Genomic DNA, 13,000 nt, shown 5'->3' on the forward strand with positions numbered 1-13,000 from the left:
GGTTGCTTCCATATCTTCACTATTGTAAATAACGCTGCTATGAACACTGGAGTACAGGTATCCTTTTGAATTTGTTTTCGTTTTCTTCAGATATATATACCCAAGAGTGGAATTGCTGGATCATATGGTAGTTCTATTTTTAGTTTTTTCAGCAACCGCCATAATGTTTTCCACAGTGGCTGCACCAATTTGAATTTCCACCAACAGTGTACAGGGTCCCCTTTTCTCTACATCCTCACCAACATTTCTTATTTGTGGTCCTTTAATGGTAGCCATTCTGAAAGATGAGAGGTAATATCTCATTGTGGCTTTGATTTTCATTTCTGTGATGCTTAGTGATGTTGAGCACCTTTTCGGGTGCCTGTTGGCCATCTGTATGTCTTCTTTGGAAAAATGTCTATTCAGGTCTTCTGCCCATTTTTTATGGGTTGTTTGTTTGATAATGAGTTGTATGAGCTGTACATATATTTTGGATATTAACCCTTTATCAGTCGTATCATTTGCAAATATTTTCTCCCATTCCATAGGCTATCTTCTCTTTTTGTCAATGGTTTCCTTTGCTGTGCAAAAGCTTTTAAGTTTAATTAGGTCCTATTTGTTTATTTTTCCTTTTGTTTCTTTGCCTTAGGAGACAGATCCAAAAGAAATATTGCTACAATTTATGTCAAAGAGTGTTCTGCCTGTGTTTTCTTCTAGGAGTTTTATGGATTCCGGTCTTAAATTTAGGTCTTTATTCCATTTTGAGTTTATTTTTGTATATGGTGTGAGAAAAAATGTTCTAATTTCATTCTTCTACATGTAGCTTTCCCAGCACCACTTATTGAAGCGACTTTCTTTTCTCCATTGCATATTCTTGCCTCTTTTGTTGTAGATTAATTGACTGTAGTGTGTGGGTTTATTTCTGAGCTCTTTATTCTGTTCCACTGATCTGTTTCTGTGCCAGTACCATACTTTTCTTTTTCATTTTTTAATTGAAGTATAGTTGAAGTACAATACTATATAAGTTACAGGTGTACAATATAGTGATTCTCAATTTTTAAAGGTTATATATATTCCAGGATTCCATGATCATCAGCAACCTCACTGAGTGTTACTGGCAGCACATTCAATCTCTTAGTAAATAAATAGCAATGGTGATGAATTTTGATTGCTGTGAATACATACTGTTTTGATTACTGTAGTTTTGTAGTAGAGCCTGAAGTCAGGGAGAGTGATACCTCCAACTCTCTTCTTTCTCAAGATTGTTTTGGATATTTAGGGTCTTTTGTGTTTCCATATAAATTTTTAAATTATTTGTTCTAGTTCTGTGAAAAATGCCACTGGCAATTTGATACGGATTGCACTGAACTGCAGACTGCCTTGGGTAGTAAGTGTGGTCATTTTAACAATATTAATTCTTCCAATCCATGAAAAAGGCAAACCTTTTTCTTATTAAGGTATAGTTGATGTATAATATGTTTCAGGTGTACAACATAGTGATTCACAGTTTTTAATGGTTATACTCCATTTATAGTTATTATAAAATACTGGCTATATTTCCTATGTTGTACAATGTATTCTTGTAGCTTATTTATTTTACATATATAGTAGTTTTTACCTCTTAATCCCTTACCCCTATCTTGCCCCACCCCCTTCCCTCTCCCCACTGATAATCACTAGTTTGTTCTCTATATCTATGAGTTTGGAAAATGGTATATCTTTCCATCTGTTTGTGTTTTATTCAATTTCTTTCATCAGTGTCTTACAGTTTTCCAAGTACAGGACTTTTACCTCCTTAGGTAAGTTTATTCCTAGGATTTTTTTTTTTTTTTTTTTTTTTTTTACTATAAATGGGATGTTTGCTTAATTTCTCTTTCTGATATTTTGTTGTTAGTGTATAGAAATGCAACAGATTTTTGCATATTAATTTTGTATCCTGCAACTTTACCAAATTTATTGATGAGCTCTTGTAATTTTTTGGTAGCATCTTAAGGATTTTCTAGGTAGAGTATCATGTCATCTGCAAACAGTGACAAGTTTACTTCTTCCTTTCCAATTTGGATTCTTTTTATTTCTTTTTCTTGTCTCATTGCTATGGCTAGGACTTCTAATATTATGCTGAATGAAACTGGCAAGAGTGGGCATCCTTGTCTTGTTCCTAATCTCAGAGAAAATGCTTTCAGCTTTTCACCGTTGAGTAAGATGTCAGCTGTGGGCTTATCATATACGACCTTTATTATGTTGAGGTATAGCCCCTCTATACCCACTTCTATCATAAATGGATGCTGAATTTTGTCAAAAGCTTTTTCTGCATCTATTGAGATGATCATATGGTTTTTACCTTTCAGTTTGTTAATGTGATGTATCACATTGATTGATTTGTGGATATTGAACCATCTTTGCATTCCTGGGATAAATCCCGCTTGATCATGGTGTATGATCCTTTTAATGTATTGTTGAATTCAGTTTGCTAGTATTTTGTTGAGGATTTTTGCATCTATGTTCATCAGTGATATCGGCCTACAGTTTCCTCTTTTTTTGTAGTATCTTTGTCTGGTTTTGGTATCAGGATGATGCTGGCCTCATAGAATGAGTTCAGAAGCATTCTTTCCTCGGCAATTTTTCAAAATAGTTTAGAACGATAGGTGTTAACTCTTCTCTCAATCTGGTAGAATTCACCTGTGAAGACATCTGGTTCTGGATGTTTGTTTATTGGGAGTTTTTTTTTCCTTATTATTATCAATATTACTGATTCAATTTCATTACTGATAACTGGTCCATTCATATTTTCTATTTGTTCCTGGTTCAGTCTTGGGAGATTGTACCCTTCTAGGAATTTGTCCATTTCTTCTAGGTTGACCATTTTATAAACAAATAGTTGTTCATATTAATCTCTTATGATCCTTTGTATTTCTGTGGTGTTGGTTGCAACCTTTCCTTTTTCATTTCTGATTTTACTGATTTGGGCTCTCTCCCTTTTTCTCTCAATGAGCCTAGCTAAAGGTTTATCAATTCTATTTATCCTTTTACAGAACCATCTCTTAGGTTCATTGATTTTTCTATTGTTTTTTAGTCTCTATTTCATGTATTTCTGCTTTGATCTTTATAACTTTTCTTCTACTAACTGGGTTTTGTTTGGTTTTTTTCTAGTTACTTTAGGTGTAAGGCTAGGTTTATTTGAAATTTTTCTTGTTTTCTGCAGTAAGCTTGCATCACTACAAATTTCCCTCTTAGAACTGTTTTTGTTGCATCCCATAGATTTTGGATTGTTGTATTTTCATTTTCATTTGTCTCCAGGTATTTTTTTATTTACTCTTTGATTTCTTCAGTGATCCATTGGTTGTTTAGTAGCATATTGCTAGCCTCCACATGTCTGTGTATTTGTATTTTTTCCTTGTAGTTGATTCCTAGTCTCATGGTGTTGTGGTTGGAAAATTTGCTTAATGTGATTTCAAGTTTCCTAAATTTACCAAGGCTTGTTTTATGGCCTAGCCTGTGATCCATCCTGGAGCATGTCCCATGTGCACTTGAAAAGAATGTATATTCTGCTGCTTTTGGGTGGAATGTTATATATATATCAATTAAGTCCATCTGGTCTAAATGTGTCATTTAAGGTCACTGGTTCCTTATTGATTTTCTGTTTGCACAATCTATTGATGTAAATGGGGTGTTAAAGTCCCCTACTATTATTGTGTTACTGTTCATTTCTCCCTTTATGTCTGTTAATATTTGCTTTATGTATTTAGGTGCTCCTATGTTGGGTGCATATTTATTTACAATTGTTATATCTTCTTGTGTAACAGTCTGTCTTAAAAGTCTATTTTGTCTGATATATTTATTTCTACCCTGGCTTTCTTTTGATCGCCATTTGCATAGTAACCTTTTCCCATCCTCTCACTTTCAGTCTGTGTGTGTCTTTAGATCTGAAGTGAGTCTCTGGTAGGTGGCACATGTATAGGTCTTGTTTGTATCCATTCAGCCACTCTGTCTTTTGATTGGGGTAGCCTATTTATAATTAATTATCTATATATACATTCTTACTGCCACTTTGTTAATTGGTTTTGGGTTGTTTTTGTCTTTTCTCTTTGTTCCTTTCTTCTTCTTTGTTCTATTTTCTTGTGATTTGATGACTATCTTTAGTGTTACACTTGGATTCCTTTCTCTTTTTTTGTGTGTGTATTTATTATAGATTTTTGGTTTGTGGTTACCAGAAGGTTTATATATAGCAATCTCTTTATATATACATGTGTTTAAGTTGCTGATCTCTTAATTTCAACCACATTTTAACAACCCTGCATTTGTACTCTCCTCCTCTCACAATTACTTTTTGTGATGCTACGTTTTACATTGAATTGTTTTGTGTATCCGTTAACTGCTTATTGTGGATATAGATGATTTCACTATTTTTGTTTTTTAACTTTCCTACTACCTTGTACATGGTTGATTTTCTACTTTTACTGTATGTTTGCCTTTACCAATGAGCTTTTTCCTTTTCGTAATTTTCATGTTTCTTTGGCCTTTTCTTTTTCACTTTAACGTATCTTGTAAAGCTGGTTTGGTGGTGCTGAACTCTTTTAGCTTTTGTGTATCTGTAAAACTTTTGATCTCACCATCAAATCTGAATGAGAGCCTTGCCAGATAGAGTATTCTTGGTTGTAAGCTTTTCCTTTTCATCACTTTAAATATATCATGCCACTCCCTTCTGGCCTGAAGAATTTCTGCTGAAAAGTCAGCTGACAGCTTTATGGGAGTTCCTTTGCATGTAACTTGTTGCTTTTCCCTTGCTGCTTTTAATATTCTGTCTTTATCTTTAATTTTTGACATATTAATTACAATGTATCTTGGTGTGTGTTGATCCTGTTTAGGACTCCGTGTTTCCAGGACTTGGATATCTGTTTCCTCTCCCAGGTTAGGGAAATTTTCAGCTATATAGTCTTCAAATATGTTCTCGGACCCTTTCACTCTTCTTCTGGGACCCCTATAATTCAAATGTTAGTATGCTTAATGTTGCCCAGAGGTCTCTTAAACTGTCCTCGTTTCTCTTCATTCTTTTTTTCTGTTCAGCGTCATTGGTTTCCACTATCCTGTCCTCCAGCTCACTGACCTGTTCCTCTGTATCATTTAGTCTACCATTGATTCCTTCTAGTGTATTTTTCATTTCACTATTGTATTCTTTATCTCTTTTTGGTTGTTCTTTATATTTTCCAACTCTAATCAACTTCTCACTCTGTGTGTCCATTTTTCTTCCAAGTTATTTGATCACCTTTACAATCATTATACTGAACTCTTTCTCAGGGAGATTGCCTATCTCCACTTAGTTCTTCTTTTGGGGTTTTATCTTGTTTCGTTATTTGGAACACATTCCTCTGTTGCCCCATTTTGCCTAACTTGCTGTTTTATTTCTATGTATCTGGTATGTTGGTTACATTTCCTGTCCTTGAAGAAGTGCCCTTTTGTAGGAGATGTCCTATGCATCCCACCAGTGCACTTCCCTCTCGTCGCCAGAGCTATATGCTCTAGGGGTGTCCCCTACATGAGCTGTGTGGCCCCTTCTACTGTAGTGGGCTGACTAATGTGGGTGGTCTGGTAGGCTTGGTTGGTCCCTGGTCCAGTTGGTTGCCAAGCCCTGCCTTGTGTGGAAGCTGCCAACTGCTGGTTGGCAGGGCTCTGTCACAAGGCAGCTGGCTATGAAACCCTAGGGGGCCCCAGGGTGAGTACTGGCTCACTGGAGGCTGGAGTCTGGGTCCAGAAAATCCTGGGGCTGGTGCCCACCCAGCAGTGGATGAAACCAGGTCCTGGAGCTAATGCCAGCCCATGCTGAGCCAAATCCTAGGGTCTGGCTGCAGGGCCCAGGGGTCCCAGAGCTGGTGTCAGACTGCTGGTGGGTGTGGCCTGTTCCTGACACAGCTGGCTGCAGTGTCCAGGGTGTCTAGAAACTTGTGTTGACCTGCTGGTGGGCGGAGCTGGGGGCTGGTGCTGCCCTGCTTGTGGGCAGGCTGGTTCCACAGGCTGCCTGGCTGTTGTTGCCCTGGGGCTGGTGTTCGCATGCTGATGGATGAGGCTGGTTCCCAGGATCTCTGGCTGCAAGGCCCTGGGGGGTTCCTGGGTTTAGTGCCTACAAGATGGTGTGTGGGGCTGAGTCCTGGGCCTTGGTGGGCAGGGCCATGTCCAGGAGCAGCTGTGGGCTCAGGGGGTCTTAAGTTAGCCTGTCTGCTGGTGGGTGGGGCTGTGTCCCCGCCCAGTTAATTGCCTGGCCTGAAGCGTCACAGTACTTACTGGTGCCTACATGCTGTTGGGCAGAGGCCAGGCTGGGTCCTGAGGTTAATTAGCTAGAGGGAGAATTCCAAAATGGCGCTTGCCAGCACCAGTGTCCATGTGGTAGAATAAGTTCCCCAAAACGGCTGCCACCAGTTTCTGTGTCCCCAGGGTGACCTCTAGTTGCCTCTTGCCTCTCTGGAAGACTAAGATCACCAGGTTGGTCTGATCCAGGCTCCTTTCAAATAACTGCTTCTGCCCTGGTTGGGGCTTGTCTTCCCAGCACAGGCTCCTCGGGCAAGGGAGCCCGACATGGGGCTCAGAGCTCTCAGTCCTTTAGGAAGAACGTCTGCAATTGTAATTATCCTCCTGTTTGTGGGTTGCCCACCTGGGGGTATGGAACTTGACTATACCGCAACTCCATTCCTCCTGCCCATCTCGTGGTAGTTCCTCCTTTATATCTTTAGTTGTAGAAGATCTTTCCTGGTAGGTTCTGGTCTTTTTCATCAATAGTTTTTCCGTAAATAGTTGTAATTTTGGTGTGCCCATGAGAGGAGGTGAGCTCAGGGTCTTTCTCTTCTGCCATCTTGGCTGATCTCCCCCTGCCAAACACTTCTTTATACCTATTCCCTAATTTGTAAAATGAAAATAGTTATACTTACTAACATCACAGGATTGATATGTTAAATTAGGTAATGCGAAAGGATTTTATTAACTCCAAAACACTGCTCATTATTATTGCTCTTATTGACTTACTTTTTTAAAGTATGCAAATAGTAAATTCTTCTGGATAGAAACATTTTTCTAGCACTGGATTTCACACTCAAAAACTGTGTTAGAAAACTGAAAAACAAACTAAACATGTCTTCATGTAGGGTTTTGAAAAAGACAAAAATCCTATTCACATGATGTTTTTATTATAAATCTTCTATAAATGCTGAGGGAATTACATTGAATAATAATTCAGTGAAGACAATTCTGTGGAAAGCTGAGATGACATGTTCTAAGTACATTCCTTTCTGATTGTTTACTTAACACAGAAGTAGTTGGAAAGTTAGTTAGCTTATCTACAAACTTGTCTCTCATAAGTACCAGAAGCCTCAAGCTAGCCTTTGGCAAGTGCTAGACTGTAGTCAGTGAGATTTCATTTTCTAGAAAGAACATCAAGCACCACAACTCTGGAATGCTGATTAAGAAGAAATTGCTATATGATACCAAATATGTGAAAAGGAGAGTTAATATTCAACAGTGAAACTTGAATAACTTGACAACTTTATCAGGAAAGCTTCTCCTGCTGTGTAGAGGTGAACTATGGCATCCGTTAAATGACAGGAATAGGCAATCCTAGGAGTTAATCATAAAACAGCCTGTGGAACACATGTTGTTAGGCATAAAAAAGTGGGGAAAGTACTAGAGAGGGAAATAAGAACTTAATTCTAATCCCAACTCTGCCACTAAGTGAGTGACTTTGGACAAAACACTTATCCCACATGAGCCTCAGTTTCCTCAACTGTAAAATGAAAGAATTTCAGATTAGAAAACTTCAAGGTTTCTTCTGTCTCTAAAATAGTATACTTCTGGGATTTAATTACTGTTGAGCCAAATCAGAAACTTTATAAGAGACCATCAGTAACACAGGGGAAACCTAACATTAAATAATGAGATGATCACTTAGTGTATTAAAAAAGGGTATTTATATTAATTAAATGAGCAACATGTCAAAATCTACTTTGTAGCAAAGCAAACCTTAACTTGTCTGTAGAATTTGCTTACAAAAGTCTGTGTACGTTTCAAAGAAAGTGACCTGGTATCACCCAACATTAGGTAACAGCAATAGGGTGTGGCTCAGAAAATGTACTTAACTATATGTAGAAATCAAATGAGGGCCTGGGGAAAACCCTTTTGTTGAAGTAAATTATTACAAGAATTAACATGTAGCATTCAGTCAAGGGTAAGCACAATTTCAGCATGTAATAAAATGAAGATCGGCCTCTGTTGAAACCACCACTTCCGGTTACCAAACAAAATCACTTCCTCCCAAACTAGGAAAGAAACAAAGCAAAACTACCAATTCTAGAGTGTTTATCCAGAAGCCTAAAATTTCATAAACTTTGGTACAATAATTCCATTTCTACAGCTCTATACCAAGGAAATAATCCTAAACACAGAAAAAACTTCATGCCTAAGAATGTCTATCATAGGGTTATTTATAAAAAAGAAGAAATTGGGAACAATATAAATTTAACCAAAAAGAGGAATGGTTAAGTAAAGCTATAGTAATTAATATAATAAAATTTAGCCACTGAAAACAAAGACTTTGTGGGAGCGTTGAGAAGTGTTTAAAGTAAGGCCAAAAAACTCAAAAGCCAAATACAGTAAGTCTCCTACACACGAACCTTCAAGTTGCAAACTTTTAAAGATGCGAACGTGCATTTGCATGTCCAATCACATAAGGTAGTTCACGTGTCTGGCATACATTGTCACGTGCGTGTATCCTCTACAAGTGGTTGTGCTTTTGTGTACTTTATTGTACAGTATTGTATAGAGTACAGTAGTACAGTATCTTTATTTCAAGGCCAGGATGTCCAGAAGCAAGCCTTAAAGGAGTGGTGACATAGCTGGTACTGCTAAGAAGCGCCAGGCAATAGCAATGGAATCTGCTGTGCAACAGGAGGAGCTTACTAATGAGGACCTGATGGAATTGGAGGCCCAGATAAAGGACAAAGACAGACAAGAGAAAGAAGAAGTAACTGAAGACCCGAAGAGATTCACGACACAGGAAATGGCAAGGGGATTTTCTTTGAGGAGGCACTGTTAGTTTTTGAGGCACAGGACGGAAACATAGAACAGTACACAAAGGTTGCAGCAGCCGTTCAAAATGCAATCCAGTGCTACCGTGTCATCTATGACAAGAAAAAAAGGGCTACTACCCAGACATCACTGGATCGTTTATTCAAGAGGGTAGATAGAATTGAATCCAGCAAGGAACAAGAACCTGTGCCATCAACGTCAGGCGTGAGTGAAATTGCATCTTGCCCTCCATCTCCTATTGCTGATGATCCTTCAGCTCTACCATCTCCCACCTCCTCTCCCTCCTCCAGCCAATAACTCTTCTTGCCTGTTCACTTGATGCCAGCCCCTGTATGCCAGCTGTTGTACTGTACTACTGTACTTTTCAGGGTACTGTAAGATTAAAAATGTTTTATTTTTTGTGTTTATTCTTTATGCATTATTTGTGTGAAAAGTAGTATAAACCTATTACGGTACAGTACTGTATAGCCAAGTGTGTTAGTTGGGTGCCTAGGCTAACTTTGTTGGACTTACAAACAAATTGGGCTTAAAAACTCACTCTCAGAACGGAACTCGTTTGTATGCAGGGGACCTACTGTATGTACAGAACTGCACATACAATATGCTTTCAGCTGTGTTTAAAAAAATAAGTAAAACATATATGTGGAAAAAAGTGACGGGAAGCAAATACACATTAAACCATAGTTTTATATGACTGGTGGGACTGTGGGTAAATTTTAGTACCTTTCTATGTTTCAAATTTTATTTAATGAATATACTTTATCTTTAATAATGATTATATAATGGAGTATACAAAATACATTATTGCATTACGCATTAAAATATTCCTCTAAGGTAAATAGGGTACAAGTTAAGGTTATTTAGCATGGAATACACAGTCATGGAAACCTTGGAAATGTCTAGAAGTAAGTCTTTTAAAAATAAAATGGATTTTAAAGGAAATCCTTCAAAAGAAAAAAAAAAAATTTAAGTCCTGGGAGATCACTGAGAAATTAATTCTATGATTTTTACTTTTTTAAATGTTAAGTCCTAATGTAAGGCAGGCTTTAAGGCCTGGATAGAAGGCACCAAAGAACATCAAGAATGGCTGAACCAGATGACACTTCTTGGGTAATGCAAAGTCTGGCCTTCCAGCAACGATTATAACCAGATATTAGGAAAATAAAATAATTTACCTAGGATCTCTGCCAGTCAGTGTACAAGACCAAAAGCTAAATCCAGGTTTCTTGACCATTCTAGTGGTATAGAAAATAGACTTTGTATGGCAGCTTATAAACCAAGAGATGGAGCTTAATATTTTTAAAATATCAGTGCTTACAATGTTTTTTGTTTTTAAATTAAAAGCTACCTAAACCCCCTGAACTTGCCAGCACACACACAAGCCTCAGGCAATATTAAATTACTCATTCTTCTTGTTACTTGTTTTTCCAGGTTGGGGTGTGTGTGTGTGTGTATGTGTGTGTGTAAATCAGGATCCACAGGCACATGCATACATACAAGTTTCCCTTACCTGCCAGCCCCACACCTGTTTTCTTTGAGATATGACTACTTAAAATAGAATAATGTAATGACTTTCTGAAAGGCTTCTTTTAGTAAAAAGAACTTTCAAGATATAGCTTAAGGAATAAAATTTTAAATAATTTTTAATAAGAGAAATGTCTCCAGTTATGACATGTTAGTTTAAATATTAACCATCATGCCTACTCTCTTTACCTTTCCCCTTTACCATTTCAACTCTAATTAGGTTATCTCCAAACTTTCAAAAATGTCCCCACTGTATTGTTTTTTCAAATAAAATTACTCACATTTAGTCTTACATTTAAACACTCTCCAACTTCAGAATCCTATCATAAAATCCTCTGTTTTTCTATACTTGATAGGGTTGATGGGGAGATGTGAAAGACAGAAAGAATAAGAAATGGGAAATGGATGAGATTCTTGTTAGTATCTCTTTGTAGCTTCATACTGTTTTATAAAGGGCTTATAAACACACGATCTTTTCTATGAACCAGTATCTCAGGAGCCACTATTAAATCTTCAGTAAAACATCAAAATTAAGAAATATATGCTTGGGACTTCCCTGGTGGCACAGTGGTTAAGAATCCACCGGCCAATGCAGGGGACACAGGTTCGATCCCTGGTCTGGGAAGATCCCACATGCCGTGGAGCAACTAAGCCCATGAGCCACAACTACTGAGTCCACGTGCCACAACTACTGAAGCCCATGTGCCTAGAGTCCATGCTCCACAACTAGAGAAGCCACCACAACGAGAAGCCTGTGCACCACATTGAAGAGGAGCCCCCACTCACCGCAACTAGAGAAAGCCCACGCACAGCAAAGAAGACCCAACAGAGCCAAAAATAAATAAATAAATAAATTAATTAATTAATTAAAAAAAAAAAGAAATATATGCTACATGGGACCTTTTAGAACAGACAGTATTGTAAAATCAAATAGGTGGGGACTTTCCTGGTGGTCCAGTGGTAAAGAATCCACCTTCCAATGCAGGGGATGTGGGTTCGATCCCTGGTCAGGGAACTAAGATCCCACATGCCGTGGGGCAACTAAGCCTGCATGCCACAACTACTGAGCTCGCACAACTCAACTAGAGCCCGCGAGCCACAAACTAGAGAACCCACGTGCTCTGGACCCCGTGCGCCACAACTACAGAGCCCACGCACCCTGGAGCCTGCATGCCACAACTAGTGAAGAGAAAAAAAACCTGCACGCCACAACTAGAGAGAAGCTCGCGTGCCACAAAGAAAGATCCTGCATGCCTCAACGAAGATCCCATGTGCCGCAACTAAGACCCAACGCAGCAAAAATAAATAAAATAAAAATAAATAAATAATAAATCTTAAAAAAAAAATCAAATAGGTGGAATCACAAATGAAGACCCACAGTATGCAACATTTCAGATGCTTCCAAATTTCAACTAACATCTTATCCTTCCTTCTTTAATGTCTTATGCTTCATATGTTATTTCTCTTCACTGATTTTTATAAACACTCTAGCAAAATTTTAAGAGTAAGATAAATACACAGTTCTCTTGTTTACACATATACAATTCATTTTAAACTTTTTATTGTTTCACTGTTTTTAAATATTTAAATTAAGAATATTAAAGATATAAATATTAAGTCAATTATTTTTTACTCTCTGCTTAAACATGATTTTAATTGTTTCTATCTGTTTACTTTCAGGAAATCGGAGATGGTGGTTCTCTCAGAATGGTTCACTTCGGTTTGGTATAAATAAGGAACTTGGTTTTTATTTTTAAGAAACCCACATTTTTCACATCTAAACTTTTTCATGGCCTGATATAGATTAAAATCTCCCTAATATGAATTAAAAAGAGGAGAGATAATATGAATTAGTTAAAACATTTAAATTCAGAGTATTTTCAAAGTAAAGTTTTATTAGTTTCAAAAACATGCAGCATAACAGCAAAGTCATCTTAAGTAAAAGTTTTTAACTTACTTATTTTCAATGATGTAAAATTTCTGAAGTTCCTTAAATTGTACATTATTAGGTGCTTCAAAAGTAGGATATTTAAACTTGGTTCTCCCAAGTATTTTAAACATCTCCTCTTGTGATATTGTTTATATTATTAATTTGCATGATGAATAAAGTATTTATTAAGCGAAAAGTTCAGCCCAGGCCCATTGTTGGAAGACAATTTTCCATGGGTCTCTTGAATTACTGATAATGAGGCACTGACTGCCCCTTGGAACACAGATACTATCTCCTTCTGGAGCAATATGCTTACAATCTGTTATAAAAGGTTTGAATTCTCTAAGCTCAGAGTTCCTACCCTTTACACAGCCCAATGAGTGTGCGTCACCTGGCCCTCTTCACATCACCCTGTGGGAATGGGACTTAGGAAATCAATGCCCACCCTGCAAAAAAATGTTGATACTCTAGCAACTATTGCTGTAAGTAATAAACTCTCTT

General features: G+C 37.5%; 1 protein-coding gene across 2 annotated transcripts in view; it reads left to right on the forward strand.

Moving 5' to 3' along the window:
• Positions 1-12,332, forward strand: part of WDPCP (WD repeat containing planar cell polarity effector) — a 418,665-nt gene extending 406,333 nt beyond the window's left edge. The window contains exon 17 of one of the 2 annotated variants that reach the window (XM_059943231.1): positions 12,250-12,332. In XM_059943231.1, coding sequence (XP_059799214.1) covers positions 12,250-12,300 — 51 coding nt within the window. In that variant the 3' untranslated portion in view covers positions 12,301-12,332. The remainder of the gene's footprint in view (positions 1-12,249) is intronic. The other variant, XM_059943237.1, reaches the window with a different exon arrangement.
• Positions 12,333-13,000: the final 668 nt, after the last annotated feature.

Source organism: Balaenoptera ricei, chromosome 13 (assembly GCF_028023285.1).
Source record: "Balaenoptera ricei isolate mBalRic1 chromosome 13, mBalRic1.hap2, whole genome shotgun sequence".
NCBI lineage: Eukaryota > Metazoa > Chordata > Mammalia > Artiodactyla > Balaenopteridae > Balaenoptera > Balaenoptera ricei.